The 13583-nt window shown below is 49.5% G+C and overlaps 5 protein-coding genes across 5 annotated transcripts; 3 read left to right on the top strand and 2 right to left on the bottom strand.

The window, feature by feature from the left end:
• Positions 1 to 48: 48 nt before the first annotated feature.
• N7519_006540 (DNA damage response protein RcaA) lies at positions 49 to 2387 on the top strand (the record flags this gene model as incomplete). Its single annotated transcript, XM_057293316.1, has 6 exons — positions 49 to 85; positions 134 to 196; positions 255 to 334; positions 385 to 536; positions 589 to 789; positions 854 to 2387. 6 exons carry the CDS (start codon positions 49 to 51, stop codon positions 2385 to 2387), a joined length of 2067 nt encoding a protein of 688 aa, XP_057148127.1.
• Positions 2388 to 3209: 822 nt separating this feature from the next.
• N7519_006539 (uncharacterized protein) lies at positions 3210 to 5060 on the top strand (the record flags this gene model as incomplete). The annotated part of the gene is made up of 3 exons (XM_057293315.1): positions 3210 to 3708; positions 3773 to 4068; positions 4110 to 5060. The coding sequence occupies 3 exons, from the start codon at positions 3210 to 3212 to the stop codon at positions 5058 to 5060; spliced, it is 1746 nt and encodes a 581-aa protein (XP_057148126.1).
• Positions 5061 to 5602: 542 nt separating this feature from the next.
• Positions 5603 to 6982, bottom strand: N7519_006538 (glycosylphosphatidylinositol-alpha 1,4 mannosyltransferase I; the record flags this gene model as incomplete). Its single annotated transcript, XM_057293314.1, has 3 exons — positions 5603 to 5770; positions 5842 to 5949; positions 5999 to 6982. The coding sequence occupies 3 exons, from the start codon at positions 6980 to 6982 to the stop codon at positions 5603 to 5605; spliced, it is 1260 nt and encodes a 419-aa protein (XP_057148125.1).
• A 1852-nt stretch (positions 6983 to 8834) lies between these two features.
• On the top strand, positions 8835 to 10239 carry N7519_006537 (DUF3712 domain-containing protein; the record flags this gene model as incomplete). Its single annotated transcript, XM_057293313.1, has 3 exons — positions 8835 to 9040; positions 9109 to 9533; positions 9581 to 10239. 3 exons carry the CDS (start codon positions 8835 to 8837, stop codon positions 10237 to 10239), a joined length of 1290 nt encoding a protein of 429 aa, XP_057148124.1.
• A 261-nt stretch (positions 10240 to 10500) lies between these two features.
• N7519_006536 (uncharacterized protein) lies at positions 10501 to 12929 on the bottom strand (the record flags this gene model as incomplete). Its single annotated transcript, XM_057293312.1, has 3 exons — positions 10501 to 11502; positions 11568 to 12639; positions 12700 to 12929. 3 exons carry the CDS (start codon positions 12927 to 12929, stop codon positions 10501 to 10503), a joined length of 2304 nt encoding a protein of 767 aa, XP_057148123.1.
• Between the last annotated feature and the right edge of the window lie 654 nt (positions 12930 to 13583).

Here is a 13583-nt window from a genome sequence, read left to right as displayed (position 1 = left end):
TCAACTACGTAGCCTGACGTTGAGCAAATCCTCGGCGGATTCGTCGTCATGTGGATTCTTGATTCGACCGGTGATTTTCTGGAAGGTGGGACATCTGATTGAAAAGGATCGATCAGTTGCTAAAACCTCATAGGGAAGCGCGTGTGGCTGCGGCCTGGAAAGAAGTATCTATTCGGTCGATTCTATCGAGACGGAGGTATGGCCTCCTTCAGTCGGAGAGGACCACACAATTCGACTGACCACTTATTGAATAGTCCGCCATGCTGTCAACCACAACTCGATATCCCGCAAGCATATGACCATTGAAATCTCACCGGTCACTCCGAAAGATGGGGTACGGTTGACCCCGCGATGATATGCATTCTCTGGCTAATTCCAGTCTAGTTATCACCACTAGCGCGATCCAACATCACTATAACCGATTTAGACTCGAAGAAAGGAACAGTCGTTGATGAAAAGAGAATCCAGGGAGAATACAAATTGGAGAAGGGCGATGAGCATGTCATCCAGCTCGCGAAATACCAGCATGCGCTCCGGTGCGTATGTCCGCTTATGATAGGCTTGAATCCCAGCTGATGATCTTGATAGGATCAAATGGGAGCCTGTGGTTCTAACCTTGTCAGCCTCCTCCAAGCAGGTGCGAGGTGAAGATCCTCTAGCCCATGTTCGCTCGCGTCTAGAAGACCTCGACATTAAGACCGTCATGGATTATATTGTCGATCACACAACACATGTGGTACAGCGCAAACGGAATACAGCCAAGGGTCTTCAGGCACTCGTCAACGGGAAGTACATAGTAGATGATTCATATATCGATGCACTCGTCTACGCGGCTACCCCCGGTGATCTTGAGAATGATGAATCACTCTGTCCTCTCGAAACCGACTTCGAATCGGCCTGGCCCGATCCAAATCAACACCTCCCGCCTCCCGGGAAAGAGCCAACTCAGCGTCCCCCCCGCTGCTTTCGCTCCAAATTCTGCACGTCTTAATGTCTTCGAGGGATATACGTTCATCTTCGGTGATCCAGCCCAGTTTGAAAATCTGCAAGGTCCAATCAACAATGGCCAAGGAAAAGCGCTTTTATACGAAATTGAAGATGGGGTCACAACTGCCGCAGATATCGTTCGGTTCATGAAAAAAGCCGCAGGACGGAAAGGCGTGGGCAGCGAGCGGCATGCTTCCGGTGGTGTCGTTCTTGTTCGCTTTCGATCAAAAGGAGACCTCGAACAATGGTCCATTGACGTCGGTAATGAAGTTGCTCTGATGACCGACCAGCGCGTGATAGAGCAACGAGAGTTCCTTGACGCTATCCTTGGAAATGATGCGTCACCCCTCTGCCGTCCCTTGCCCACGGAGGAGGGCTCTAGTCAGATCTCCGCATCTACACCAGCGATCGAGCCTGCACAAACCAGCCAACCAGGAATCTCCGTCGTGTCCGGACCGGTATCGGTAGCGCCCCCTGATCCTGAGCCTAGCCAGCCCTCGACAGCTCGGGCGAAGACACACCGTGTGCGTGCATACGTCAGTAAAATGAAAACCTTCGATGACGGATTCGACATGGAATCTGTCCCAGTGTATGCGCCTGAAGAAGAAGAGGACACCACCATAATCAACTCCACTCAGACCGTGGATGTCGAAACTCAAGCGCCGTCCCAAGCAACCCAGCCCCTGGATACAGTAAAGGAGGAGCTAGAGGATCCCGTCACTGATCTTCTTCCGGGCGCCCGTGCAATGAAGCGCCGTCGTGCAGAGATGGCTCGCCATCAAACAGAGGGAGAGGCCATAGCCCCTGAACCCGAGGCCCCCAAACGCAAGCGACCTAAACTCGACGTGCTCGAAGCCGCCCGGAAGCACCGAGAAGATGAAGAGCAGCAACGCAAGGCCGAGGAAGACTCACATCCAGCCGACTTTGGTGATGTGGATGTGGACCAATTGAAGAACCTGGCCATCGTGGAAGAAATGGAGATTCCCGTCCGGAATGCACCAGCGCGCGAGGAGGAAAGCTCGGGGCGTTGGAACGATCAATGGAATGGGCGCAAGAACTTCAAGAAATTTCGGCGTAAAGGCGAGTCGCGTACTCGAGCTCGTATTCAGACGGTAATCGTTCCTCTAGAAGAAGTGACCCGCAAAGACTATGGTATCGGCGATCACTATTGGGGCAGCAATTCCGCTGAGACGGACTCTCGAATCGAACCTGAAGGTCCGGATTCTGAGGATCATCGTGATGAAGTTGCCCCATCACGGCCCGAGCTATCAGCGACTGCCCGCACCTCGCCTGAACCGACTCCAGACCCAACTCCAGCTCGGCGCCCGAAGAGGGCTCGCGAGGAGCGCGATTCGGATAGCGATGATGGACTTCGTTTCCGTTTCAGGCGTAAGCGTTAGCCTTTTTTTTTCCTTTTTTCTTTGCAATGGTTTTGTAGCGTCTATTCTGCATCGATACCCATTCTTCTGCTGTTCTGTGTGTTATGTATGTCTGTAAGCAAATAATGCCCGAGTTGAATCACAATAGCTACAGATCATCTCTATATTCCCCATTGCCTGGAAGACTGTATCCCTACATAGTTAATGGGGCTAAGGAGCCCTGGAGATTATCACGGCTGACGTACACGATCTATAACTGCTCGGGTGATTGATATAGTAAATCAATAAAAACATCCATGGATCTTTAATGTAAGCTCTAATGTAAGCTCCCATCTAATCTGATTACGTCCATGTTATTTTACTAACCACAGTGATCATTTTTGTTCTTTCAAGTCCCAATATCAAGTATTCCGACAGTCAAAGCCTGTGTCGCGCAACGTCTCTCCTCTTTGCTTTCTAACCTCCTCCATATATCGTCACTTTCTTCTTCTACCTATGTGCTTTGCATTCCTTTGCTTCGTAAGTTCTCTGTTCTTTTTATCTTCTTCTCATCTCTTACTTTTGACCGGGCTCATCTTTCCCTCCACCAATCCCGTTACAATCCGCCTCTTCAGGCTGCCCAACAGCCTGATCGGCGAACCCCTCTCTTCCTGTAATTTATTTCTTTCCTCCACTGAGATCTCCTGTCTGTAGCAGGAGTGAACATCGGGCCGGTGCGACAGTGGTCATAGCTGTGAGGTGGTATATGCATCGCCCCGGCATGACCTGTTTGCTGTCTGACGTACGCCGAATTCAAGCTATCAGCCTACAGGTTGTCTTCTAAACAAGGGCAAGTCGCACAAAATGGCCTCTAACGCTCCCAATCCTCTCTCATCGTCATCCCTACCATCCCTCATGATCTCCGCAATTCCTCCTGCCCCGTCGGAGTTGGTCAATTCGATAGCCAGTGCACCCATCCCAGGTCCTGCAAGCGCAGGAAAATCAAACTACAGCATCACTTCAAACATTATTTGCCGTGATACCTGTGAAAACCGCGTATCCAGCACTATCCCTGCCGGTGAGGACCAATCTCATCTCCCCGCACAAGTCCCCGCATCGACTATCTCAGCCCCGGTCCAGTCGGGAATCCAATTCGTCAGCCTTCCGGTTGAGATCCATGAGATTATTCTAGATTATATCTTTGGCAGAAGAGCGTCGGCTGGTAACCATACAGCATATGGTGAATCTTCTGCTCAGAACTGGAGCAAGGCTCTTCATCATCCGCGGCGGAAGGCCCTCGCCAACCTGGCCTTGACTTGCCGCGTGTGGACTGGACTTGTTCAATGCCGAATTTACCGCCATAGTGAGTTTCATCTAACTGTGTAGTCCCAATTACAAATTGTACTGACAACTGAATTTTTACATAGTCAGAATCAAGGGCAGCAGAGATGAACTGGCCAACTGTGCCCGGTGGTTCACGAGAAACCCCCATTTGACTCCTTACGTCTGTCACGTTGAGATTTGGATGCCTATCTGGGGAGATAGGGCTCTTTCGCCTAACATTTCCCGGTCGAATGTGGAGCTGCATGCCGCTCAGCCAGCCGCACGACGTGCAGGACACACGCAGGGGAATCGTCCTTACCGGCACCATAATCATGGAGATAATGTTTTCCATTATCAACGTCCATCCAACAACGCTTCATTGGAGGAAATCTTCGGTCTTGTTCAGTGCTTTTTCCCCGTTGCCGAGTTCTCACACTGGAGGGTGGCCACAGCAAGAACTCGCCTATGATTCAGCATTTCCGCCATAGTCATGTCATGTACAGTCTGCAGGCTCTCATCCAGCGGCGCCTACCTGTTCTTGAACGCATACAGACATTTATCATGCGTGGTGCCTGGAATCTGATGCGACAACTTGAAGACTGGCACAACATTTCACAGGCGTTGCCATCCTTGAGCGAGTGGCATTGTGCCTGGGCGCAACCCCATCTGAATGCCTACTTCATCATGATACACATCTTGATCCACCCTCCATTGACAATCCGCCATATAAACCTTAGCCTGGAGGGATTCTACAACAAGAGTGGTAGTTTGCTAGTTGGCCCTTCTGGGCCTCGAAACTCGCTTCCCCCAATGTGCAGTCTGCTCGGCGAGGCAGTCCCGCGTTTAGAGTCATTTACCTACACTGGTCGTGTGTGTTGGTTCTTTTTCGAGACATTAAAGCAAGGAGCAACAGCAATGCGTTCTCATTCTCGGCTCAGGTCACTAGATCTTGTAGTCAAGGCGTGCTGTCACAATAAGCAGGTAGACAAACCGCATCACTGGTCCCAGATGGGTGCAGGGGTAGGAGGAATTACCAGCATTGCGTTCATTCGTGCCTTCGAGGCAATGGTGGTCAAGGCAATCGAGTGTCTATCCGTGCTCCCTACCCTGGAGTACTTGCGGATCCGTTTCATCGATCTTGACTCGACCTGTCCGCCTCTGAACCCTTATTTCCAACTTGTCAATAACGAGTGCACAGGCCTATGGAGTGAAGACATCCTGGAAGCTTTGCGCGTTAACCGACCATCTGCCTCATTCATCTCACTTGCAGATGGAATAACCGCGGAGTACAATGACCAGCAGATTGTGGGCGCTTTGGTACCTCGAGTTCGCCCCCTGGGTATCCAAGTGAACACTTACAGTCTTCTTGCCGACAGCTCCAACCCTTACTAGGCTGTTTGCCTTGATATTTTATGAGCGTTTCCACCTAATTTTTGCCTTTTCCTCTTGTCGTTCAGCATAATACCCCGTCGTCGATTCCGTCTTCCCAGCGAATTTCTTGTTCGCTATTCAAATCTTGTCCTTTTCTTTGTGATATCACACCGTGGATGCCATTTTAGGACATATCTGGGCTGCTATGTGGTGTTCGGGCATGATCACGTTAATGCTTCTTTGTCTCTTTTTCTTTATTTTTTTCTGTTAAGGTGTCGGAGTACGCCATCGCCTGAGCAGAGTGAAACAGAAACTATCCTCAGTGTCCACATCTTGTCACCCTGCTTCTCTGTTTTTCGGCTTACTGTCTCTAAGAGGGCAAGTCGATATCTGGGTACAAGCGAAATCAGAGAATCATGGCCATATCAGCCCATCGGACATGTCTGATGGGTTTGCTCGTATGTATTGTATGTATTTCAATGTCATCCTGACCAATTATTGTTACTTTTCTCTAAGACCCGTAACTCTGTATACATCTCTATTAAATACAGGTATTTCCCCTATCATTTTTCTGCAACCGTGATCTCGCCACCGTCCCCTCCATCCCGAACGATGATACCTAGAATCCAGACGTTCACAGCGAAGAAGAAGAGCCCTGCGAGGAACAGTCCAGGTAAGAAGGATGACCGGCCCAGGAACTCGAGGTTGTAACCTTGGTGCAGCCAGAGGGCCTATATAGTTTGTCAGAGATGAAGTCCCAAGTGAAAGCTGTGGCAGCGGAGGATCAGTAGACAATACATACCTGTCCAGCAATCCATAGTATAGCTGCTGATATTCCCAGAGTCGGTTTGCGGATGAGCGAGGAAGATGGTAGGTAAAACGGAAGCAGGATGAGATACCAGAGGAAATACTAGACTTGTTAGCTGTACGTATGACCATTCTCGGGTGAAATCACATACCTGGCTGGTACAAACTTTGTTGAAAGTGACAAAAGTAAAAGTCTGCGCGAGCATCGCGGTAGTCAAGCTCTTCTTTGCCAGAACTAGAGGCAAAGCAACAACCACAAGGATTAGCTGCGGAAGGAAGGCCAGCGCCTCGAAGCGAGTTTCAGCCCCACCGGCAGCAGACAGATATAGCAGTGTACTATACGGAGAAAAATTGTGACGGTGATCAATGCGAGTAAGATGGTGGAAGAATGTGTGATGGAGGAATGGCTGGCCGTACTGCAGGTACATGACGAGATTCAGGGCCACGAAACTGGCCAGTGCGGCGACAGTAAACTTCACTCGGGATGGGGTAATAAATCCCAAAGCTTGTGACAGCAGCCCAGAGCCGGCCGTTGCAGACCCATCGCGCTCAGCATCCCACCACCAGAGGATGGAGACACCATAGATGAACGGATAAATCTTGAAATGCACAGCAAGACCCAGGATAAGCCCAGCAAGGATAGGCTTCTTCGTCAAAGTTGCCCACAAAAGCGCCGCAACAAGCACGCCCAGTAGTCCTTCTGAACTACCACGGGTACTGATATTGGCAACCATGGGATTCCACAGCCAAACAGCAGCAACATACCGCAGCGCGCGCTCGACAGGAAAGCGATAGCATCGGACAAGCAGCTGGACAACGAGCCATCCGGCAAGAACATCAGACAATGCAAAAAGCACCTTTCCAAAGGCGAAACTCAGTGTTGACCAAGGCGCGGCACCCTCCCACGCAGTCGGGACAAGTATCCATGCCAAGAGCGGCGTGTAGCGGTAAGTATCGCGAGCATAGGGTGACTCCCCCTTTGCAACGTAACGAGCAGCATCAGTGAACACCATGTAGTCAATGTCGGTGTATTTCACGGCGGAATGCGCGTCCTGCCAGCCTCCATAGACGAGCAGGACGAGGCGGAGGGTTGTTGCGGCGAGGAAGACTCGCGCTGGAGAGTCAAAGAGAGCCATTCTCTTATCTCCGACTCTCGGACACTTTTTTTCTTTTCTTATTTGTCTTTCCGATAACAACCAATTGAAGAGGTTAATGGTTGCTAGATTGTCTGTTGCGGCTAGCTCGCATAATTGGGCGGCTTGATGAACCCCTTGGCGGATGTTGTGGGGGAAGTAAGGAGCTGGACATCCAACTTTTTAGCCTCAAGGTCTGTAGTCACTGTAAATGTGAACTATAATTCACTCCAATTCCATTCCATGAAATTGGTGGTAAATTTCGTAAATTGGTGGATGTTTGGATGTTGATGCCACCTCCAGGCCTGCCCAGCCCAGGACCTGATGCCTCGCTGACTCAGCATGGTCCGTGTCCTGTGGACCCCAGATTGCCTAGTTGGGACGAGAAGTGTACCAGTATACCTCCACTAGGTATTGAAGCATCGTTAACACTGAAAGGCCGATATAAACTGGTTATTCATATTATTTTTTTTCCGGGCTTGGAGGTTAAGTAAAGTCCATCTCTTGTTGGATTTATAGTGTATCCCACAGTTATACACCGGGCCTTATATCCCTACATAGTTGAAAGCAGGTATTCAGGCAGGTATAGGGCGTATATGTATCGTATATATACTATGTAGTCAAACAAAATCACTACTCTGCCCGAGGTCTTCACCCCACAAGAACAAGGAATATCCACAGATCCACATTGGAACTGCAGAATGCGGGGAAAGTGGCCATGGCATTGCGGGGATTCCAACGTCCCGGCACTACTTCGCACTCTATACGATATACGTCCAACACGAAATACTGTGATGTCACACTGTATGACCATTCAGGGACTTAAGAATAATCCTGGCCAGTCATATCGGATGTTCTGATGTCTTGGCTCATGTACATGTAGCTGGTACGCCACTAAGAGGGGTTACTGGATAATCAGCAAACCCCGGAGACATCTTCAGGTCCCAGCTCCTTTAAAATGGTTGACAGAAATGCCGACAAAAGGGTACATGTGAAAAGTAGAGAGCCCGAGGGATTTTCATGCTTCTAGTACGGAGTTATACGTTTATACCTATGTCCATGTCTTGATGTTTCAACTATCAGACATCGTCTAAAGGTCTCAAATTGACACTTCCTAATGGTAACTATTCATCTTGCCATTTTTAACGGCAGAAATGAGAAGTCTGAGAAAATCTGGATATAAAGATATAAACGCTCAAGTTGATGATACTTTGGGCCACTGGTTGTGTTGATATCCCCGCATTTGTGATAGGGGAGGGTAGATCGGAGCTTCTAAATTCTAAAATAGTTCAGGATCAAGTTCGGTTACATGTAAGCTGACCGTGAACCCACACCAAGGCACTCGGAATAAGATCATCAACGAAGGGCATGTGCAGCGCAATCAAGAGGTTCAGCACACTCCACACCAAGGCACATACATTATTACAGCTCGGACCTGTATCACTTAAACCGCTTGTGTAAGAAACCATAGTCTGCTTTTGGAATCTGGCCGGCCAAATCGGGACAATTCGGTCTGATAGGTAAGATGCCGTAAGAGTATGTGGTCTACTTCCATAATACAAGCAATATGACAGACTAGTTATGAATGTACTTCACACCTGGCTAGTATTGACAGAGATAAACCCAGTTCTTTAGGCAGAGACGTGCCGCAGATTTGTCCACGTTATCTGTGTACTCTATATACCGCGTAATAGCAGAAGATGGCGATCCCCGCAAAAGAAACAAGCCCTGGAAGATGTATATTACAAACTTAATCTCCCCAGTCCTCGGTATCTTTCTATAGACATATGATAATTCCATGAGGGTTTGGTGTTCATATAAATAGACTGTATATTCTCTCCAAAGGCACTTTATCATGGCGCTGGGCATGGGAAAGTATATCATCGGGGGCAATCGAGGGCTTCTCGACCCAGAATCCGATGAGTCTGGCAAACTCGAAAAGGTCGGATCCTCACTGAGCTCGACCTCGAAGAAGGATAAATTCCGCCGGCATTGCAGGCGATTCTGGTGCATCTACCTTATCGCCAATGTGATCTTCTTGGCTATTTTCCTACCCGTTTTGTAAGTCACAATGCACTTTTGCTTCGTCTCATGTTTATTATCAAATTTGATACTAACGCCAAACAAAGTTTTCTGGTCGCAATTCCTGCCATCGCCCAACTTGTTGTCAATAAATCGGACCTACGAATCGTCAATGCCGAAGTGATGCACCCAACAACAGATACAGTACGAATGACACTAGAAGCCAAAGTAAACTTGAAGCTTGCACTCGGTGTTCGACTCGATCCGGTCGTCTTCTACACATTTGTGCGCTCCGCTGGCCATGAGAATGCGTATGCAGGAATTGAGATCCCCGGGCAGACTATCAAGGGCAATTATTCACTCGGAGTCACCGACCAGTTGACACCAATCCTCAATATGACTTCCTGGGAAACCTTTGTGAGCCAGACTGTCTTCCAAAAGGAAACAGCACTATCCCTATATGGAGTGACCACTGGATATCTTGGGGTCCTGAAAAACCACATTGTATTGGATAAAGATGTGGTGATCCCAAGTGAGTACTTCACTATAGTGGTCTTCCATTGCTAATCTCCGAAATAGCTTTAAACAAGTTCGAAGGCTTCTCCATCGCTGATAGCACATTGCTCTTACCAGCAGAGGATGACGGGTCCAACCTCGTTGCCAACCTTACACTTCCAAACCCCTCGGCACTCAGCTTCGAAGTCGGCACTATCACACTTGACCTCAAAAGTGGCAACACAGACCTAGTCATCGGCAACGCAACAGTTAAAGACGTCACTCTGAAACCGGGCAACAACACATTCCCGTTGAGAGGTGTGGTTGACATCCGCACGATAGTCAGTAACCTCGCCGAAGTTGTCAGCTCACAGGGCTCCGCCATTAGGAGAGGCTCACTGAGCCTGACAGCCGTGACCAGGTCAATTGTATCCAACGGCACTCTAATCCCGTACTATACAAAGGTCCTCGGGTCTCTCCCCCTGGTGGCAAACGTGAGCATTGGGGATATTCTCAGAAACTCCCTCGCTCACATAGGCTCGAGTGGACTATTGTCGGACTCCGATGACAAACGCAAGAGAGGCCCGGTGCAGTTGGACGGCCCAGTTGGATACGGTGACGCGTATAATCAGATCGCAGGTCTGAAACACAATGGACACGTTCAAAAGATCTTTGAGGATGAAGATCCGGAACGACGAGACGTAATGATAGATGCGCTGGCTCGATATTATGCCTCCCTATGAATGTATGATTTGACTTGAATTGAATATTGACTTCTGGTCGGGAGTAAACCCCCATTTCTGTGTCAATCGTATCATGAGAATATATAAATATGAGAAACCCTACAGTACATGATATATTCGAAGCTTTGAAAAGAAAAGTTAAGTCAATCATACATTCGTTTCCCACATATGCCCTATGCTAACATGCTGAATCGAAGAATCAAGGAACAAAAAATAGTAGAATAGAATAGAAAGGAGAATAACAGAGAAGAGAACGACTGTTCAGTAATAAAATCCGCCGTTCGCAAAGTACCCAGGATCCGGCATGGGATCAAAATATGCAGGTTGTTCTCCGAATTTTGGGCCTTTCTCATGATCCGGAGTCAACAAAGTCATCATGTCGTTCCTCCCATCGACATCGGTGACAATTCCCGGCCACAAGTTGTTGTCACTCCAACTCAGATACTCCCAGAGATACTGGCCTCCTGAATCGTCCGCGAACGGGGTAGTAGCGAGGGGGTCAAGGAACCCATTCTCGCCCATAGCCACGTTACCACGACCCTGTTCAGGTGCCGAAAACATGACTGACATATCCCGACCAGCGGGATAAGAGTTAGTGCTACTAAGAACACTAGCGGAAGAATCAGGATCGCCAAGATCCTGTCCCCGCTTGCTAGCCTCGTAGATACGCGAGATAGCATCCAGCGACCGCTTCGCAGTATGGCCAAAGGACTGCATACGGGCCAGGGTCATCATGGCCATTTCCACCTGCGCCTGACAGGACTCAATAGAAGCGCGGGGGTCATTTGCCGTTGGATCGTTGAGGAACAATCCCACCAAGGGAACCAGAGAAGCCTGGAAAGTCCACCAGACAGCATTCCATCCGCAGAGCTGGTTAAGCTGCGCCGTAGCAGCAATATTCCGAATAGATTCATCTGCGACCTCGCGACATTTTTCAATCGCGGTGCGCTCTTCCGATCGCAGTGCGATATAAGGCACGCGGCGCATGGCGTAGCTGAGTAGTGTTGGTCGGTACAGGAGGATCCGTTGGTTGTAGTAGCGCCAACGCATGACTGTCCGGACAGTGTTTATTGACTCTGAGCAGGGCTCGTGGTCTTTCAGAACGGAGGGGAGGTTGTCCCACCACTCTAGAAGCTGCGCATCTGCGTGGGCCATTTCTTGGTGCTTGACTAGCGGTGCTGCGGCGAGGGACTCTTGGACTTGGGTAGCGATCTTGGCGAAGCGGATGTTTTCCACTAAAGGGAGGATTTCGAGAACGTTTCCCTATTAGGATTGCATTAGTCAAACGATTATTGTTCTCTGGAAGGGAATAAGAGAATAAGACTTACCTTGTCTCGGCAGAGGGGAGGTTTAACTGTAATGTTTGAACCTATCCGACCCATACTAGGCCGGCCTAGTGTCATGCCGGCCCAGGTATCCATGCAGAACAAAGACCACCAGACGCGGCGCTTAAGATCCATAGACGCTAGCTTCGCTGGACTCGGTATTTGGCGGGTCTCTGCAAACTCCTTATGCAGTCCCAGAGCAACAGACATACGCAACGCAGCACCCAAAACGGAGTATGCCAGATTCGGCTGGCTGATATAGTGGCAGTACCAGCCGCCCATCAGCCCCAGCGCCTGGATAGTCTCGATATGGGAGCTTCCCAAGGAAGTCAGAGTTAGGTGACTCTTGCATCGCAGGAAGTATGTCTGGTGTGTCGTATCATCGGGTCCTGTAGCCGCAATGCAACCGAGAGCAAGAACAATGTTCAGTAGAGCAAGCCAATGATCATCTCTCCGACGACCAGCGCAGTAAGCCTCGCGGAAGGAGCGCTCATCGATCATGGGGGCAAAGGCTTGGAAATAGAGGAAATATGCATCGAGCATTTGCATCTCTGAGGGTGGAATAAGGGGTTGTGGGGGTGTGACAGGCGCACGATGCGGCCATCCGATCGCATCCTCCTGTTCGTTGACGGGAGTTCGCGAAAAGTACGAGGCACAGCCTGGATCCAACCAGACAATGACCTTGATCACAGCCTGGATAGATGATACACCCAGGTAAGATGAAGGCTGGCGAGCCGACAGCGACAAGCCATTAACATCATCCGAGACGCCCTCTACTAGATCCGAGGAGCTAGTATTACGGCTATCCGGTAGTTCCTCGGGCATGGTTTGCAGAGCCTCGAGGTTGTCATCCTCATTTGACAAAGGCGAGACGTGGGCTTCCATGGAAACCGACGTCGATGGTGAATCAGCATGATGTGACTGTGTTTGCATGTGACAGCCCGACGGGGCGGTTGTGAGCTCGAGGAGTTTCTCACGTGGCAAATTTACCAAAGACTCTGGAGAGAAGTTTGGGAATAACTTTCCCAAGATACTTCGATACTCTTCCAGAGTTGTAGATAGTTTTTCCACGTGCCTATATATATATCAAACTGGTTAGATGGTTGGGGGTAGGGGAAATGGGCGAGTGGCTCACCTCCGCGAGGGCCGCGGGTCTGAATAGTGACACTGGTCCGACTTCTTATACCACCGACATGCCTCACATGGCTTCTCGCCATCACACTTGATCTTGCGATGGCGACAAGATGTACAAGCGCGCAAGGTTGTCACGCGGCGACTAATAGATTCACGTCTTTCACTGGTAGACCGGTTGCGGGCAGGAGTTGCAGCCGTGGGGTTCTCAAACCCCTCGAAGGTATGGAACATTCTTGATGATAGTTATAAGTTCACGACCACCGTGTGGTCACTGAGGTGGCGTCATGGATGGGTAGAATAATAGTGTCATATAATGTTTCTGTTGGGTTGTGACAGTTGATTCTTCACATCGCGCAAAGGTGGAAAGTCATAGGTCTAAAGGAGATAGAAGAAAAAGAAGATAAAAAGGGGAAAAGCAGACTAAAGCCGAAAAGACCTAAGCAGAACGAAGAAAATAGGCTGATCCGCTTAATCTCCCCGCATTTTCGTGATGGATTTGAACTATGCAAGTCTTTTTTCCCTGGCCGGTCTCACTCGGGTCAGAGTGATTGGTCGGGCATATTGGACGACTATAGGCTAGTGACGTCCGTGACTCCGGACTATTTCTTGCAAGGCGTGGCAAGACGAACTCTCTCTCTCACGGATCTTGTTAGGGAAACAGAGGGGAAAAGGCCCTTTAACCTTCGGTTTGACGTGGACATGTCCGTATCATCAACTCCCGGCATATATAAGACCAACAGGGGACTTCATGCGGTCACTGGGGGTTCAAGTCCCGAGCTGCCTAATATTCCAGCCGGGAATTGCCACGCCAGCATGGACAGGGGTGGCAGATGTGCCATTCACGGGAAATATCCAATCTCGCTTCCAGTGCTCACACGCCACAGA

Source organism: Penicillium mononematosum (assembly GCF_028829835.1).
Source record: "Penicillium mononematosum strain IBT 11891 chromosome Unknown utg000003l:1.0-8172316.0:1.0-8177699.0, whole genome shotgun sequence".
NCBI lineage: Eukaryota > Fungi > Ascomycota > Eurotiomycetes > Eurotiales > Aspergillaceae > Penicillium > Penicillium mononematosum.
The sequence above is the reverse complement of the archived record's forward strand: the minus strand, read 5'-3'. Positions and strand labels throughout refer to the sequence as shown.